At 43.5% G+C, this 18732-nt stretch overlaps 1 protein-coding gene across 1 annotated transcript; it reads left to right on the top strand.

Annotated features, from left to right (window-relative positions):
* Positions 1-956: 956 nt before the first annotated feature.
* Positions 957-11821, top strand: mmp17b (matrix metallopeptidase 17b; the record flags this gene model as incomplete). Its single annotated transcript, XM_079268737.1, has 11 exons — positions 957-1085; positions 2651-2783; positions 2894-3044; positions 3640-3748; positions 3878-4058; positions 4560-4736; positions 6697-6778; positions 9521-9594; positions 9704-9853; positions 10276-10533; positions 11424-11821. 11 exons carry the CDS (start codon positions 957-959, stop codon positions 11819-11821), a joined length of 1842 nt encoding a protein of 613 aa, XP_079124863.1.
* Between the last annotated feature and the right edge of the window lie 6911 nt (positions 11822-18732).

The raw sequence follows: 18732 nt of genomic DNA, 5'->3' as shown, positions 1-18732 counted from the left end.
GCCATGATGCTTTCATCCTTTTATCCAAGGTGCTCGGCAAGTTGCGGTCCTGCCGTGCCAGCTGTTACTCAGTAACCAAAACCTGCACGCTGCAATGCCGATGATGAAAGTGTGGTCATTTTAGACAGAAGCCTCACTGACTAAACGCAACAAAGTCGGAATTAAGATAAATGGATGCTTCACTGCTCTATTTATCTGCATTCATTTGACTGACCTTTCAACCAGATGTTGTGACGTCCTTGGACTGAAAGGATGAAGCAAGTCAAATCGTCTGTGGGAAAAACCTTGAAGCTCTGGATAGCCCTGTGCTAAAATGGTTAACTTCTCTTCCAAATGTTTACCGTGGACTGATATTTACAGAAGAAAGAAAAGATATCTGATAGCTGGGATTGGTTGTTCCTCGTCATATGATATTCAATGTGCGGTGCAGCATTTTAATTGGAGATGCTTGCGCGTCGCCATGGTGATGCTCCAGCTTGCGAGCGTGGCTTTCTTGAGTCTACATTGACAAAAATGTATTTGATGGCAAGAACAACGATCTGAACGACCCTTCATGAGAGTGCATTACTCTATCATACCACAGCAGTTAGACTGATGTCATGTCAAGATATTGTTTACATTGGAACTTTTTTTTCAGCCTTTTCTCTGTCAGTGCTTTTCTGCCATTTAATAGACTATATGGGCGCCCACCCTCAGACTATAGCTGGTGAATGCAGTGCAGCATTTAGCAGCTAAAGAGAGATATTTTTGTCAGGAGTTGGTCGAGACAATTGGAATTACACAACGTCAGGAAGACTCAAATTGAAATTCAAATGAATGATAATATTATTACACTTATAACAGGTTCAAGCCTTAATCTTCATACCTTCCTTCAGATGTCATTGTGTTGTATTCGGACAGTGTTAGCAGCTGTAATTGCAATTTGTCTCCAATTTTTTCTTTTTCTTTTCTTCAAGATGAAGATGTGGATTATTTTTCTGTGCCTGAGCACTGGATGGGTGCAAACAGCCTCCTCTGTTGATACAACCCCCACACCCTCCCCTGCATCAGTGACACCCACTCAAGATGAGGGCACCCGACTTGTGGTAAAAGAAACTGCAAGCACATTTATAAGGAGCAAGGACTGCAAATGTTGAAATACATCGGTGTGAAACGCCTCAAAGAAACCTCTTCTCATTTCTCATTATCAACTCATTTTAACAACACATACTGAACAGCCTTTATATTGAGTAGCACTCACAGAAGCAACACGAGAGGTAGCTGACTATCTGGCTCATATTATTGGGCCGTGAGTCTGGATTTTGATTTTGGGTCTTAAGTCACCTGATAATGTCACTACAACTGATTTGTGCACTTATACTCAATTCTCAACATAGAATATTTCATGGGTGCAAGCCAAGACAATTAATGAACACACTTCACACACATCACCAAGGTTAATACCGTGAACAATAAGGCTGCACAACGAGTCTACCCTGCAACACAACCCACACAGCACACATGCCTCTCGCCAACACAACACACACGCACACATACACACACTTGACCCCGACACACAGACCGTGGCTCTCTTTGCTGCTCTGGTATCCAAGAAGAGGAGAGACAACATCCTGCTTCAATCCAGGTTCTCACCAAAAGCCCAGAATCAAATGTGTCCGTTTAGGTCCACAGACAGAAGTGAAACTCTGTGCAACCTGTTGCAGCTCGAGCTGGCTGCTATTCATGGCAGAAAATCCTTTCTTACACTCATTGTTAACATTTCTGAAGAAATGTTTTCAATTCATAATAAACAGTAAGATATTTAATAAATAATAGACTACTGCTGGACATAGTAGCCTATGCTTTTTAAAGCTATTTTTCCACAAGCGATAGAAATGTTTTAAAGATTTTAGAGACCTCCTGTGTAGGCTTTCAGCAGGTGTCAATTAATGGGTCTCGGATCCCCCGAGACCTCCTGTATTTCCCAAATGCTTTTAGTGCCGACGACATGATAACGTCACAGTGTCCGCTGGAGGGAAAACAAAGGAAACACTCAAGGCTAATAGGAATCACCTCAGAGTTGTAGACTAAAGTTACATCTCAAGAAAGTCGTCTTGCTGTGTTGTTGGGTACCAGAATTAAAAGACTATGGCTCCAACTTCAAATGTGAATGAATAGCTTTGAGATGCAAACTGTGATTTGATGCTCTAGCGAGCTACGATATCGGCAAAGCGTTTCAGAGATGGAGTGAAAATGTTGCTTACAGGTTAACTTAGCCTTCTATGAACCGTAGCCGTCATGGCTGCTGCAGCGCTGAAACAGAAGGCGAGACTATTAGAGAGACGGGGTGAAAAGATTGCAAATACGCTAGTGCTAACTGTAGCCACAGCTGTGAGCCTTTGTTTGTGGTGAGCAGAAGCTAAACTATGAATAAGATTTTCTCTCCCTCTCTTCGTCAATATTCAAAGGGCCTGTGTTCATACACATGTGTCCATGTAGCCTTAGCCTACCATGTCAAGTGCTTTGAGTTGACTGACCTTAAAAAGCACATGGGTTCGGTATGATCATTTTGTGTTTGCTGTGAACAGTTTGAAGAATCTTTCCATGTGTCTTTCCTCAGGTTTACAAGAACACCATATTTAGATGACTACCTGCTTTTCTCCACTCATAGGATTGGTTGATAAAGTATGGCTACCTCCCACCCTCAGACCCCTCCACTGGTCAGCTGCAGGCCTGGACAGCTGTCACTAACGCCGTCAGGGCCATGCAGAGCTTTGCAGGCCTCAAAGACACTGGAGTTGTAGGTAAGGGTTCCAGACAGGGGCTGTGAAAAGCTGTATCGTTGCTTTTAAGATCAAACGCCCTCATGTTCAGGCTACTCCTTCTTGCTTCCTCTGTGCTTTGGTGTATTTAGATGAGGAGACAATGGCGTTGATGAACAGTCCACGCTGCTCCCTACCTGACCAGGACAACCTATCCAAATCAACGGCCAACCAAGAAGGGAGCAACATGAGAAGGAGTAGAAGGGCCATCCCCATGTGGACCCGCAAGAACATTAACTGGAGGTTGGATGAGTTTAACTTCTTGTAATCTACACCAGATTATAATCTGGTAAACTGGAACAAATCTGAGAATTTTCCACATTCAATTAGGACGGTCACCTTACTTCTTTGCCAGGGCTGGGTATTGTTTAAAAATATCCAATACAGTGCCATTACCAGTACCTTTAAAGTGATACCATACCAATAGAGTAGGCTACTTTATTTAATTCCTTTTTTTCTACCTTATTCAATACCCATCATGTGAATGGAAGCATTCAGTTAAGTCAATTGCCACCAATACACCGCATTTCTTTCAGGCGTGTGGTGCAGCCATACATTTTGGTGGCATCGCTGAACTGCCAAGTGTGTCAAATACACCGCACTCAATTTAACCACAGTGCAAACTGTATGGGTTGTAGCTGCTGCAGTAGATCTTTTCTAGGGATTGAATGCAGGTATAAGAGGTATTTGAGTCGAAAACCTTTAGGGCTATCGAGTACCGATACCCAGCCCTATTTTTAACAGACGCACATTTATTTGCTTCAAGTCATCTTAAACGGTATGGTCTTTCTCTCCTTCTTTCTCTTACATACACAAACTCACGCTGTTTCATTCTTAGGTTGCGCTCATACCCCTCTTCTTCCCATCTGTCCCGGGAAACGATCCGCTCGCTGGTCTTTTATGCTCTAAGAGTGTGGGCAGAGCCAACCGCCTTGGAGTTCCACGAGGTTCGTACATGTGACTGATGCTGCATCATTGATGTATGGGAAAGATGGTCAAAATGAGTCCCCTACAGGGGGACCCCTACAGAGTCTGGCTAACTGTCAGGCATCCTTTCTATTGCCCGCTCTCTTCAGGTGGGAAGCCCAGAAACAGCTGACAGTCTACAGGTAGACTTCCACCAGGGCTATCACGGTGATGGCTATCCCTTTGATGGGGCAGGCGGTGCAGTCGGTCATGCTTTCTTCCCATCAGACACTGCCCGGGCAGGAGGAGTTCATCTGGATGCAGAGGAGGAGTGGACCTTCAGACAGCCAGGTGGAACAATGTTCAGAAAACTTCTGCATCTTTTAATATTATTACATCTTTATTGCGCAGTGACGTCCAGGCTCTAACTAGACGCTGCTGCTAGCTGTTGCCACATCTGTCACATTTACAGTGATTACATGCTCTATGGACTTTGTACAACGGATAACTAATGGATTGCCATGAAATTTGCTGACGATATTCATGGTCCCCAGAGAATTGTCACCTTTTCATGTTTTTTTTTCACTTGCACAACACGCTAAATGATGTAATAGATCAGTTGCCATGACATTTGCGCAGTACATTCAGGTGACTCCAACCTGTTTGGTACCCTGAGGTCATTGCATCCTTTAGTAGCTGCTTGCAGGGCTTTTGGTGAAATCAGACACAATCACTCCCTGACCAAAAGTGAAAGATAAGACTGTATATTAGAACTACGCACACCTTCGTATTGTAATGTGCTCATTATTCTCTTCATCTGCCTTTTTGTCTTCCCTTCTTCTTCCTCCCCAGCCTCTGAGGGTACTGACCTGTTTACAGTGCTGGTCCATGAGTTTGGCCATTCACTGGGCCTTTCCCACTCCTCATCTCGCCACTCAGTGATGAGGCCGTACTATCAGGGTCCTGCAGGAGACCCTCTCCACTACCACCTGGGATCTCATGATCTGGAGCACATCACCCAGCTCTACGGTAAGGCTTTTTCTCCAAGCAACAATCGACCTTTCTTACGACTGTGTTTAAAAAGTCTGAATTTCCACGATGACAATTTAGTGTGTCAACATCATTTCTGGTCACATAAGTATGAATCCTTTTCATGGTAAGTATGTGAGGAGGCATGAACCAAATTGCATTCCAACATGGTCAGAGAAAGAAGACATAATGACTTCATTGTTATGAGTTAAAGCTGGGGTAGGTAACACTGGAGAAATCAACGAGAGTAAGCTGGATTTTCACCCAGCCCAGTGTTGCCAACTTTTTTCCATTGAAAGTAGCTAGCAGCACGAGCTTAAAAGTTTATGAATCTTGCGAGAAAGTGGCCACGTCGGCAACACTGAGCCTGTCCCTTGAGGCCTACCTCCAAAGCTACTCTCCCAAAATGATCATTATGAATGTAAACACATCACAATGAATGATATGGCTATTGTTAGAACTCACAGCTGTCACACTAACAGCATGTGGAAGACTCTGGTGGAAGGGTGGACAGGCCTGTCTAATCATTTCATTGGGGCTAAAATGATTGGATGGCCAGCTTTTTTATTTTGTTTTGTCAGTGAATTTGATGTATTGATTGCTGTCTAGATGTCAACAAATGTAACAAAACATGTTTATGAACTCGTTACCCATCCTAGCTTTAACATCTTCAGAGAGTAAAAAGGGCCACAAAATGCATACAGTTGGAGCTTTCTGTCAACCAATTGATCGGACTGACCTCTGGTGTGTTGTTGAGTAAGTTCAGACAGACATTGCCATTTCTTGTCGGAAGCAAGGATCATTTTATTGGTCAACACTACACCTGGCATTCTGTTGGTTGGGGCATTTTGACAGTTGTTGCACAAAAACAATCGAAGAGCAGAGGAGAAATAATCTTAGCAGAGAAGAAATGTGGGAGCAGAGGCACACAGAAGCAGCACAAGTGGGAGGAGAAGGGCTGAAGCTGGAACACAGAGCAATAATAATATATAATAATATATGTGTGCAAGCATACAGTTTGAACAGAAAGTGCAAGCAGGGGCTATTTGAGTTTGAGGACGGGGTTTTGAGGGAGAGCATTTCAAATTCTGAAGTGAAATCAGATTAAAGGACCTCGCTCTTGATTAAAGATGGAAAAAAAGCTCCTTATTTGACGAAACTCTCTTATTGTAATAAAGAGATACGAACTGATTCTGGTGGTCATCGATAATCAGTAGACACATCAGATGTCTTCACCGTCTTCATGAATGTATAAAAAGGAACTGGATATGGGGCCCTGGTTCATTCCGATGAAAGTTGCTCAGAAGCACATGAAGCAAAAACAAAGTTCAACTTCTAAGTACAGAATTCAGATGAAAATACCGGGAGATTTTGGCGAACACTGGGCCCAAAGAGCAAGCACACAAGCCTGTCTCCTAACGCCACCTCCCTGCGGGGTCTAGCCTCGTTATCGGGCTCATTCACATGAATGGAGCAAGGAAAACTCTGCATTCGGCTGTTAGTGCATTTTACAACTTGACAACTTAATCATTAAACTATTCAAGTGTCCTCCTGGGAAGTTGATTTACCGAAAAGAGAAAATGTGCTGAGCTACATACATCTCTTTCCTAATGTAAGTCTATGGGGAAAAGTATTTTTGAGCCTAATGGTACCACATGATGGACCTGGAAATTGTAATTCCACCGTTTGGTCAATATGTAAAGTTAGCTTCAAAATCTGGCGCTCTCTCTGGGGGCTTGGATTAGAGATCAATACGACATTATCTGACACCGTTTAATATATTGATCACTGAGAGACAGTTTAAGATATTTGGAGAAATCATGAAATAATTATTGCTTTGCAAAAAAGAAAAGAAGTGGTGTGTGGTCACTACAACAAACACGAATTATTGCTTCATCATTACTGTCAGCGTGTAAAGCTACTTCATTGCCATTAGATGTAAATCGATTTTTTGATTTAGGTCAAAGGAAAGAGCTGCTGGCCACTGATGCTCCTCGCCTGGCCCCAGACCCTCAGCTGAGCCGCCATCATCACAGATATGGGTATGACTTACAAGACTGCGTCAACAGATGAAGAGATATTTTCACTTTGGAGCCATGCTGTATAAGAATGCACCGATCCAACTCTTTCAGTCCCAATTCTGATACCTGGACTTTGGGTATCGGCGATACTGAGTACCGATCTGTTGCTAGTGTTAATAATAATAATTAATAATTAATGATAAGATGTATCCCTCATTTTGTGGAAGTAACTGGAATCATTATTTTATGTGTAAGGCAGGGGTGTCCAAACTTTTTTCACTGAGGGCCACATACAGAAAAATATACCAAGGGCTGGGCCACTCAGGTCCGATCGCCTCACCCCTAGTGTGTTAAAGTCAGCAAAATCAATCAAATTTGGTTCTCAATGTGCTTTTGTTCAGATTTAACAGAGATGTTTGCTCACGTATGTTGAGCCGAACAGACTCATTATTCAAATAGAAGGGATTTGAGAACAGCTCGATGTCTCTCTCAATGAGAGAAACATATTGAAAGCCATGGCAGCTGGTGGAACATGTTCTAGGTAGGGCTGTGCCACATCCAATCAATTTCAGCAAACATCCCAGTATGATTTCATGCTAAATAAATGAAGGTATCAAACACGTATTGCTACTTTGCAGTTAAATATTTAACATTTATTCCAACATACCTTCCCTTTCCTGCCAGTCTGCTGTCTGATTGTGAGGTCAGGCTGATCTGATATCAGCTCTGCAGGTTCTCCTCAAAGTTCTCCTCTCAAACGGGTCTTGGAGGAGTAGTGCTCGCGCTGGAGCTCGCGCCCGCCTGTAGAGACTCGTCTGGACGGGAACGCGCACCTTGGGGCAGAATCGATTCTGCTCCAAGCTGAATCTATTTGAGGGCACTGATTGGCTAAATTGTATGTCACACATTTATATCTTTAATCAGCAATTGGCTGAACTGCTTCACTGCTCTTTTGGGCAGTTTCTCCAGCGCTGCTGAGACGTGCACACGCAGAGAGGACATGCAGGAAAAGCATATATTTACCGCAGATATCATATTTTACACATATTACTGGGTGATTCCATATTTAAAAAACACAAATATTGACTATTTGTATAGTTTATTATTGTTATTATTATTCATTTTATTTTATTTGTTGTGGCTCAAGGTGGGGCGGCGCCCTATCGCCCTCTATTGACCAGCCGCCACGTAAGCACTGACTGAGTTCTGTCACGAGAGACGTTATCACGGACACGTATTTCCCCCTTTCAGCAGAAAGGTTGGCCTTTGGAAAAGCACATTTGACTTCGGACTGCGTGGGGAAGTGCGCAACATTGAAGTTGCGTAGAGTGCCCTCGTGCTCGAATTATGTTGACAGTTTTCACAACCGTGTTCATCACATCGCCGAGCTGGACTGTCTGAGCACAGAGGGCTTCTTGGTGGGTGATACGCTGCATTTTAATAGCCTCACCTCCGCTCGCCTTTCATAGCTGGAGCCCTATCTGTTATAACTCCACACAGCTTGTCCCATCTTGTCAATTGCATCTGACACAGCTTCAAACATGTCCTTACCTGTTGTTGTGCTCTTTAGACTCCTAAAATCAAGCAGCTCCTAATGCAGAAATGATCGCAAACAAATCAACAGCTGTGCGGCGTCTGTGGCATCTGTGCTCTCATCATATGCAATGGAGTAAAAAGCAAAAGCACGAGCTTTATCTGACACTTGATGGTTTAGGTTAGCTGACAAGTCTTCGATTCGCCGCACAACTGTGTTTCTGGACACGCTAACGTCGTTGAATTCCTGCATTTATTTCCGGGCACTTGCGACTTTAGTGAGGCACTGTTTTATGAAGTCACCATCTGAGAAAGGTTTCCCGTGGCGGGCAATGAGTTGAGCTACCTCGTGGCTGCTGTTGTGACTTTTTCTTGTGTTTTGTTTGCGCGGAAAAAAATACTCTTATTGAGCTAACTGCCATTTAACTTTCTGTTCTCGCTCGGCACCAGTGTAGGACGTGTCATCATCCGGGGCTAAACGTTTCTTTGATTGCTCTTATTTTGTGGAGAAGCTGCCTTGTTCAACACAGTATCTCCACCTAGTGGTGAAACTAAGAAGTACAATACAGTCAAGCGCAAGTTTCAAGTGTGGGCCATATTACATTATATTTTTAGAAGTTGCTGTGGGCCAATTAAAAATGGACCGCGGGCCGTACTTGGCCCGCGGGCCGTAGTTTGGACACCCCTGGTGTAAGGCAACATCAGGCTTGACTTAAACACTGCTTTCTTAACTTTGTAAAACAAAATACAACAAATAAATACATAGACATTTAATGATTTTTTATTATTATTAGAATAATTAATCGTGCACCAGCAACTTCATAAAAAATCTTCAAATTACAATTCAAGTGTAAAACATTTAAATTCAGCAACAAATTGGGCAAAACATAAATAAGATTCCAGCATATAATGTGTATGGTGTAAATGAAAGGAATTGCATAGATCTTCCCCATTGTATCGATATCCAATCCAGACACTGAAAATAGCAAAAAAATGTCATTATAGATTTGAATCTGTATCGTCGTTTTAGTCACAATATTTGATGTATTCAGTCACAGTTATTGTTTCTTCAACATCTTTGTCATGAAAAAAAAAGTTGTTGACAAATTCGTAATTTGCTCAAAATCAGATAGTCTTCATTTGTAAGTGTTGACTAAAGGTGTTTTTATCTTTCCGAATGACGGCATGAAGCTCTTTAAATAAGGTTTGCTGTATGTTTTCTCCCTTAAGCCCCTTCATTGATCGCTGTAACACCAGTTTTGATGCTGTGGCTAGGATCCGAGGAGAGACTTTCTTCTTCAAAGGTCTGAATATATCACAAATTGAATCGTTTGGCATGTCAAATTAGAAAAAAGACATTAATAAGTACTTTGTGAAGGTGAAAGCTGTCTACTACATTCTGTGGTCCTCCAGGTCTGACGATGTGGCGAGTCAATGGTGGGGGCTTGGTATCTGGTCATGGGGCTTCAGTCAGACGGCTGTGGAGGGGTCTACCTCCTGACCTCCCTCGGCTTCACGCTGTGCTGGAGAGACAGTCAGATCATGCCATCATTTTCATCAGTGGTATAATCCAATGATGTTATTCCAGTATGAAAGTTACGCATGAATGAAAAAATGAACCAGTAAAACTGTTTTGTTTGTGACGTCTGTAGATTCGTCCATTTGTAATGTAAAATGACCACTTGCCTTAATACGAGCTATGGTCTGTTGTTGGATGTCACCCGACATGTCTTCAATTCAATACTGACAGTGTCATTTGACAGAGGTATAGTTTTCAGTTTATCCCCTGCTGATATTAGCATTACAAGACATTAATGCCAAATATTGTTAAGGAGTGTGAATAGACGGCACTCCGCTGCATAAAAAATCCCCTTCAAAATAAAAGCACAGAATTTTTTTTTTCCAGGCAAAGGCCCACGACCTACCAGTTGAGAGTCACTGATGTAAACTGACCTCTAACCTCTTCAGGTCATGTCTTCCTGCAGGTTCCCAGTTCTGGCTGTTCAGGGATCTGTCCCTGCAGGAAGGCTACCCTCAGCCCCTGTCTGCCCTCAGGATGGGGGTGAGCTTAGCTGCAGCAGATGAGGATGATGATGCTATAGCAGGGAGGTGGGGCCTGATCTGGGACCCAGAGCAGGGCCCCGTGTGGGGGGACATAGGAGACGCTGAGGAAAAGAAGCAAGAAGACAACTGGACTCAGTTGCTCAGAGAGGGTGTCAGTGGTATAACCACAGACAACGATGGTGAGGACAGCAATCATGTTCGTGGTGGTGTTTCATTTTTGATACGTCTGTCCTTATAAGGACCAGATGACCTGACAAGTTTGAGTTTCATGTCGTTGTTTAGCTATCTGGTTTCAACTTCACTGTTCTGGTTCACTCCTACCGCTCGCATATCAACGTTTTCAGAGACAAAGCTGCAAAAAGCCACCGTACACTACCTGCTCAGCAGCAAAGAGCAGACAGACAGTTAGAGACTAGCTGGTGAACACAGTGGAGCATTTTAAAGATTTAACATGTTAAAGAGACATCGATGTTTCTCAGAAGTTGGTGGAGAGCAAAAGCAGAGCTAAAAGAGAATTCATATATTTGACTGACGTTGATCATTTGACACAAACACGACTCCAAATGAATGCCAATGAGTCTGCTGTATGTGTAAGTAAGCAACTGTTTGCTGACAAGTTCACCGTGTCAATATAAGTTTAACATGACCAGAGGTTTTACATAAGAAGGGTGTTATCTTCAGCATAGGACCCAGAGTAACGTTGTGCATTGTCTTTGTCATTATTCTCGAGTTTAATAATTGCATTGCATTGTATGTAGTTGGCCATTGACAGTTACTTTTTGTCTACACTGATTGCATTTTTAAAGAGATTTAGTTTTTTGAACATAGCTATAACAATGGAAAGTATGTATCAGAGCACATGCGAAAAATGTCTGATATAGTTCAGATCAAGTAAAGAAGATGAATCATGAGATGCAAAAAAGGGAGGAAGAGGGTGTAAAAGCAAGCAAGCGCTTTGAATCTGTTGTCACTGTTACACAGGATAAAATTACATTTGTTATGGAGTGCTGCAAAATAGTCAAAAACATGCAGGTTGTTGGTTCTGAAAACGTCTCCCCCTCTTCTCCAGGCTCTGTCTATCTCTTCAAAGGAGGCTCCTACTGGAAGTTTGCGTTTCCAGGCTCATCATTGCATGACGGATTCCCACGATCCTCTACTGCGGACTGGCTGGACTGCCCTGACTCTTCCCCATCCACACCTGAGGTGGACGACCTCTCCTTGTCTCTGTCTCCGCCTGCAGGAAGACAGAAGCTCAGGGAGACATGGAGGGAGGAGAGAGAGGAGGAAGAAGGAGGAAGGAGGGGGGGCCATGGAAAGGACAGACATGGATATAAACATAAAGACATACTGGACAAAGGTACACCCATCTGGACCACATGCACTTGCCAAAATGGAGCTCTTGGTGACAGGCCAACATCTGTTATTGCTGCCTCCCTGCTGAGTACATGGACACTGTTGGCTATTTAAAGCTGCACAAGACAATACAAATCATCTGTCTTATCAGGAGGCGGGGCTGTATAGAGAATAGAAACGTACCTACATTCACCATGTGCATTCACTACACTGCCTACTGACCATTAACCCTCATTCCCGCTCTTTCTAGTCTTGTGGGTTCTGTACAAAGCTGGAGTCAGGATGTGGTTAACCTAGCTAAGCATAAAGACTGGAAGCAGGGGGAAATAGCTTACCTGCTCATTTGGTAAATGGTAAATGGACTTGTACTTTTATAGCGCCGGTCTAGTCGACCAACCACTCAAAGCGCTTCAACACTACATGTCATTCACCCATTCACACCCGTTGACACACTGATGGCAGGCTACCATGGAAGGTGCCACCATCCATCAGTGTTAGTTAAGCTTTCAAACCGATGGTACAGCCTTCCAGGAGGAATTCGGGGTTAAGTGTCTTGCCCAAGGACACATTGAAATGGACTGGAGGAGTGGGGGATGGAACTGCCTATCTTCTGATTGATGACCAGGTCGGTGAGCAGATTTTAGTTTCGTCTCTGTACAACCCCGATAGTAAAACCTGGCAACCTCACTGTGATAACAAGAGTCCAGCTGTTGTTTGCCAAGGAATACAGTCGCTACAGCACATGATCACTCTAAAACCACCAATAATTGTGACATTATTATTATATTTCTGTTTGTGTTTGGGTTAAGCAAACTAGATGTCAACTAAAGACCTCTTGTGATGGGAACGCACCAGCCCGGACGCTAAATTGGACCAGGGGCGTAAAGTTGTGGTTCCATTGGCCCCTTCCCCACTTGCTACCGCCCTACTTAAGGTGTCCTTGCTTGGATCACAGCCATCTTCAAACCTGGCCTTCATTTTGATTTCAACTACATACCTGTAAACTTTAATGACACCAATTTGGGCCAGGCTCGTAAAGTGGCAAGGCCAATGGCCCCTTCACCCCCCTTGCTCGGACCACAACCATCTTCATACTCGGCCTTCGTTTTGATCCCAGCGTCGAGTGTGTTTAAATAAAGAAACAGAGAAGCGATGCGCAGGGAAGTGACCGGTAGGAAATCGTCCTGGGGATGACAGTCAGTGGGGGTCCCGGGCTTTGTTGTTCATGTGGCGTGAGGTCCTGGTCCTGATGGACCGCAGCCTCCTGCCAGATAGAAGGGGCACAAACTGTTTATGTCCAGGGGTCGGCTAAAAGGGAATATTTCTTTCGAGTCCTTGTTTTATTTACAGATGTCCACCTTAAAATGGCAGACCACCTGAAACCCACTCCTGTGGCTTTGAAAACGACATTTAAAGAAGGAAAGGTCGATTTTGATCAACAATCGAGTAATTTCAGTTTCATCAGTCGAACATTGTTCATGTTATATTTATATTGTTGCTTCATATCTACAAATGCATTGTTGCCTGTGTCACATGGTCTTCTTTGTCCTGTAAGTGGAAACTGTTGTCTTGACTACGTATTTAATTGCTACATATTTTACTGTGAGAATTTGAAGTTTAAAAGATGTTTAAAATACGGTGATGGTTAAAAGACGTTCAAAAGTGAAAGTTGTCTCACGTACTCTTTGAAGACTTTAATATTGCCTTTCAACAGACATTTGGATGTGGTTTCTTAGATTGACGCTTAAATGAAGATATACTATTATTAGCACAATGTATAGAATGCACAAATTCACGATTGCAAATCCCGGTGAAATATGGTCACTTTCACTTTTGAAATGATTTTGAACATCTTTTCATCATATTTCATAATATTTTGCCACATTAGATTTCAATGGTAGAATGCTCACTGGGATAATCTGGTGTCTTTATCACCCAACTTGCTACCAAACCGCCTGTGTGAGAGCAGGTTCTACACGAGACAACACAATTAGTTTGGTGTTTCCTTTGGCTAAGTTGTAAGTGATTCACGTTAACATTTCTCTGCAAGGCTGAGTGTGCATTGCCCAGGAAGTAGTTGTTGAGGTGTCCTGGCTGTTAATATTCCAGAATTTGGGCCATACAGAACAACTACCAGACATGTTTCAAATAGCAATGTAGTAGCCTGCATTTGACATAACTTGAAAATAAGTTTTAAATGAAGAAGCTGTCTAAAAAATTTAACTGACTGGTCGGTCCGAATTTGACGTTCCTCACATTGAAACCAGTGTTGTCTGGGTAGTGCTGTAGGGCTGTAGCCTACCGAATAGTTTGAAGCTTCATTCACACGTTGATGTTCAATTTGTTATTACTTATTAATAACTCCCATTAAAATATGTGCAGTCATCCAGCTTGTCTTCTTCTGTCCTCTCTGTCTCAAGCATGTGCACACACTGTGACAACACACCCATCTACTCGGCGATTATTTCCCAACTCGCGCCAAACTTCAATTCCTTTCCCTTATCTGACATTTGCATTCATTCAGCAGACAGCAGACAGCAGAGCATGCATGAAAGTGGTAAAACAGTATGGTCGTTCAACCTCTATTCAACTGTTCATTTTATCCACCACTGACAGCCATCCTCCCATTGTATTCAACTACCTCCTCCCAGATCGCTCCACATACACACACTCTGTCAGTGTCACGGTCCAGGCTTTGTCCCCTGTGTTCCTGTGTGTGTGTGTGTGTGTGTGTTTCCCCTGATTACACTCATCCTACTCACCTGCCCAGTCCAGCCAGCTGCCTTCAATCTCCTCATCACCCCACTCATATATACTCCCATGCTTTCTCCTGATATCAATGATTTTGTTTTGAGGTGCCATCAGGATTTCCCACTGTCTTTCCTATCTTCCAGCCCAGAGTCATGACAGGTGGGGAGGTGCATGGGTCCAACAAACGGGACTTTCAACCAGAAGACTAGTGTTCGACACCACGCAGAGATTTCCTGAACCTAACTGTAGGAGCCAAATTGAATGTGATGTTAAATATTCATTTGTATTTACATGTTCAACTGTAATCACATCTGTTTCTACCTTGAATGTTACAAGGATGTCGTTATAATTTGTTATAGAAAGAAATACACGTAAGTGACAGATAACTGGCCCTTTAAGGACACTGCGACAGTTACTGACGGTTGTGAGTAATATCTGAGGCAGTATGGAGCCGCACAGTTTTTCCGACCGTGTTTGGGATCGTGTTATAAAACGTGTTAAAGGGAACGATCTACGTGGATAACCTGTGGATACGTATAGTAGGTCGAAGTAATCAGCATACTTTTAGGAGAAAGGAAGTTGATTGACTGACTTGTACGAAGGAAATGGATCAATAAAACACGTATTGCTTTTCATCTACGAGCGGCGTCGGTGTGAGATATGTGCAAAAGACAAGAAACACGCGTCAACTAAAGGTTTACTTACTGCTAAAGATTTGGACGCTACATAAGTCGGAAAACTCGCTCCTCACGGAAAGGAAAGGATTATCGATGACGAGGAAATTACGACGCGAGGTGCCAGGCTACAGTTTTGGACAGACTCCGGTAAGCATGTGCTAATAAGCTAGCTTGCTTGGGGCTGGTGATCGTGGAGTGTTATGCTGGTAGCGTAACTCTAGGAGCTGTCAATCAAGTTCACGTGGATAAGGTGCATTAACAGTATTACTGCGAAGCAAAAGGAACCCGATTGAAACGCTATTATGGAAGAAGAAGAGTTTGTCATAGGGAAAAGGCAAGTGATAATGACAGAGAAGGCTGTAGATGAAGGAAGGAATAAGCTAATACAGCAAAGACGGAGTAAGCTAGCTCAGCTAACGAGCAAAACCAGGGAAATAGAGCGACTACGGGAGGAGGATCCTGATGTTAGCACATCTATAAACTATAAAACGAAAACTGAGAGTTGACTATGAAGGGTTACTCAGAGACTTTGAAGAGAAGAACTATGCTCTGAAACAGTTCCTTACTGAGGAGGAATACATGAATGATCAGCTTTGTTGGTTTGAACCTAAAGCACATGAGGCCAACGTTTTCATTGCTAAAACTGAAAGATGGATAGAGTTGTTTGATGAACGTGCTGAGCAAGCGAAGCTATGTGATGATGAAATCAAGCCCTCGGATAGCATATCCACGATACTGTCTACCACGAGTAGAAAGAGTAAGAAACATGGATCAGAAAGTGGTAGTTCTGTGTCATCCACAGCATCATCTATTCGCCTTAAAGCAGAGGTGGAAAGAGCTACATTGCTGGCTAAGGTCGCCACATTAAAACGAAAACAAGAATTGGAAAGACAGGAAGCTGAATTAAAGGCTAAAAGAGAGGAGTTGGAGTTGAACATTGCTTTAGCAACTTCAGATGCTAAGCTTAAAGTGTTGGAAGATTTTGGCATTGGACGCATGTCGATAGTCCATTCAACGCCAGGAATAAACGATGTCAGAGAAAACTTAGCATCAAGAGAAGGGCACGAGCATCGCAGCCATGTGGAAACTGGTCCAGTTCATCTTCCTAACCCACAGCCAAGCCATTATGGTCGTTCAGTGCAGCCACCCAGGAACGCTGAAATCAGTGGCAATGTTGTGGAGACATTGTGCAGTGTTATGCAGCAGCAAGCCAACATCTCGGAGCTAATGATGAAGCAGCAAAAAGGATCAACTTTGCCGCTGTTGGACATTCCCACCTTTAAAGGAGACCTGCTCGATTACCATCTGTTCATAAGGGCCTTCGAGCATGGAGTAGAGGACCGTACTGATAATGCCAGGGATAGGCTCTACTATATGGAGCAGTTTACTAGCGGTCAGCCCCGAGAGCTAATTAGAAGCTGCCTCCACATGGATCCTGAGAGAGGATACAACAAAGCCAAGCAGCTTCTCAAGGAACAGTTCAGAAATGAGCACAAACTTGCCGTGGCCTACATTGATAAAGCCTTAAATTGGGCTCCCATCAAACCTGAGGACGGTGAGTCTTTAAACGCCTACTCACTTTTCCTTACTGGATGTTGCAATGCCATGATGAACATTAGCTACCTGGAAGAAATGAACAATGCTGCCAACATGAAAGCCGTTGTCACAAAGCTACCTTACAAGTTGAGAGAAAGATGGAGGGGAATCGCATGTGACATTCAGGAACGGCAGGACAGGAAAGTCAACTTTAAAGACCTTGATGACTTTATCCGTAGACAAGCCAAAATCGCTACGCATCCAATATTTGGCGATATAAGGGATAGCCAATCAGCTAAGTCAGCTAAAAAGGTGCATGCAGAGGCAAAGACACATGATTGGAGAAGCAAGAAAACATTCACTACAAGCGCAATGCACATGGACCACAAGGTTAAAGACTTTGAACCAAGCATGCAAAGGGGTCCCACCGACATTGTGGCAACAAACTCATGCATGTTTTGTAAAGGACAACACAGCATAGACTCATGTAAAACGATGAGAGGGAAGCCACACAAAGAAAAAATTGAATATTTGCGTCGCAAAGGACTGTGTTTCAGCTGTTTAAGGCATGGACATATGAGCAGGAGCTGCAGTGAAAGGCTTTGCTGCCAGGTGTGTTCTTTAACACATCCCACACTCCTGCATATGAAAAGACGAGACGATGCAACTGAACAGGAAAGCAAAGCTACCGATAATACAGAGAGAAGTGGTGGTCTTCCAGTCACTAGTGCAATGGTATGTGCTGGAAATAAGCTATGTGGAGTCACTGGGGCCGGCGAAGAAGAGTGCATACTCTCAATAGTTCCTGTCCGAGTCAAAACAACAAAAGGAAACAAAACAGTGGAAACGTATGCTTTCCTTGATCCAGGAAGCACGGACTGCTTCTGCACAGAAAAGTTAATGAACCAACTTAAAGTCAGTGGAAGGAGAACAAGCATCTTACTGAGAACGATGGGCGATGAAAGACCTGTTGACACTTACGAGGTGTCCGGCATAGAAGTCAGTGATCTGTCTGAGGACAACTTCATTGAGCTCCCAAATGCCTTCAGTAGAAAAAACATTCCTGTAAACAAAGAGAACATTCCACGTCAAGAGGATTTGAAAGGATGGTCTCACCTTAAAGACGTGAGCATTCCTGTAATCAATGCAGATGTCGGATTGATCATCGGAGCTAACGCGCACAAGGCCATGGAGCCATGGCAGGTTGTGAACAGTGTCAACAACGGACCCTACGCCACAAGAACTAGGCTAGGATGGACTGTAAATGGACCATTAAGAGGAAGTAGTGCTCACCAGCAGGGAAAACAATGCAAGGTTTCATCAAACCGCATCTCAGTAACAAGACTTGATGACCTGTGGCAGCAGCAATTTAAGGTGGATTTCCCTGAGAGGGAAAAAGATGAACAGGTCGAGATGTCCAGAGATGATCATTGCTTCATGGACATGGTCACCAGATCAGCAAAGCTTCTGGATGGGCATTACAGCTTGTGTCTACCACTAAAGAACCGGATGGTCAACATGCCAAACAACCGTAAAGTAGCTGAGCAAAGAGCACTTAACCTACGGAGGAAGTTCAACAGAAATCCAAGCTATCAACTAGAGTACACTGCCTTCATGACTGACCTCATGGAAAAAGGTTATGCTACTATCAGACGATGAGCTTCAAGGCAATGTGGATAAAGTCTGGTATATACCCCATCACGGTGTATACCATCCTGTGAAGCAGAAGTTAAGGGTGGTGTTCGACTGTGGTGCATCATACCAAGGCATGTCATTGAACGAACAACTTCTACAGGGACCAGACTTAACCAGCAGTCTTGTAGGTGTCATAATACGATTCAGACAAGAACCGGTGGCACTTATGGCAGATGTGGAGTCGATGTTCCACCAAGTCAAGGTGACAGAAGAGGATTCTGACCTTCTTAGGTTCCTGTGGTGGCCTGGGGGAGACCTCACGAAAGGTTTGGTGGAACACAAAATGGTGGTGCACATATTTGGCGCTACTTCTTCACCTAGCTGTGCCAGTTTTGCCCTGAGGAAGTGTGCTGAGGATCATAGGGA

This window comes from Melanostigma gelatinosum, assembly GCF_949748355.1.
Source record: "Melanostigma gelatinosum genome assembly, chromosome: 5".
NCBI classification, from domain to species: domain Eukaryota; kingdom Metazoa; phylum Chordata; class Actinopteri; order Perciformes; family Zoarcidae; genus Melanostigma; species Melanostigma gelatinosum.
Note: the sequence above shows the minus strand (reverse complement) of the source record. Positions and strands in the feature narration are given on the sequence as shown.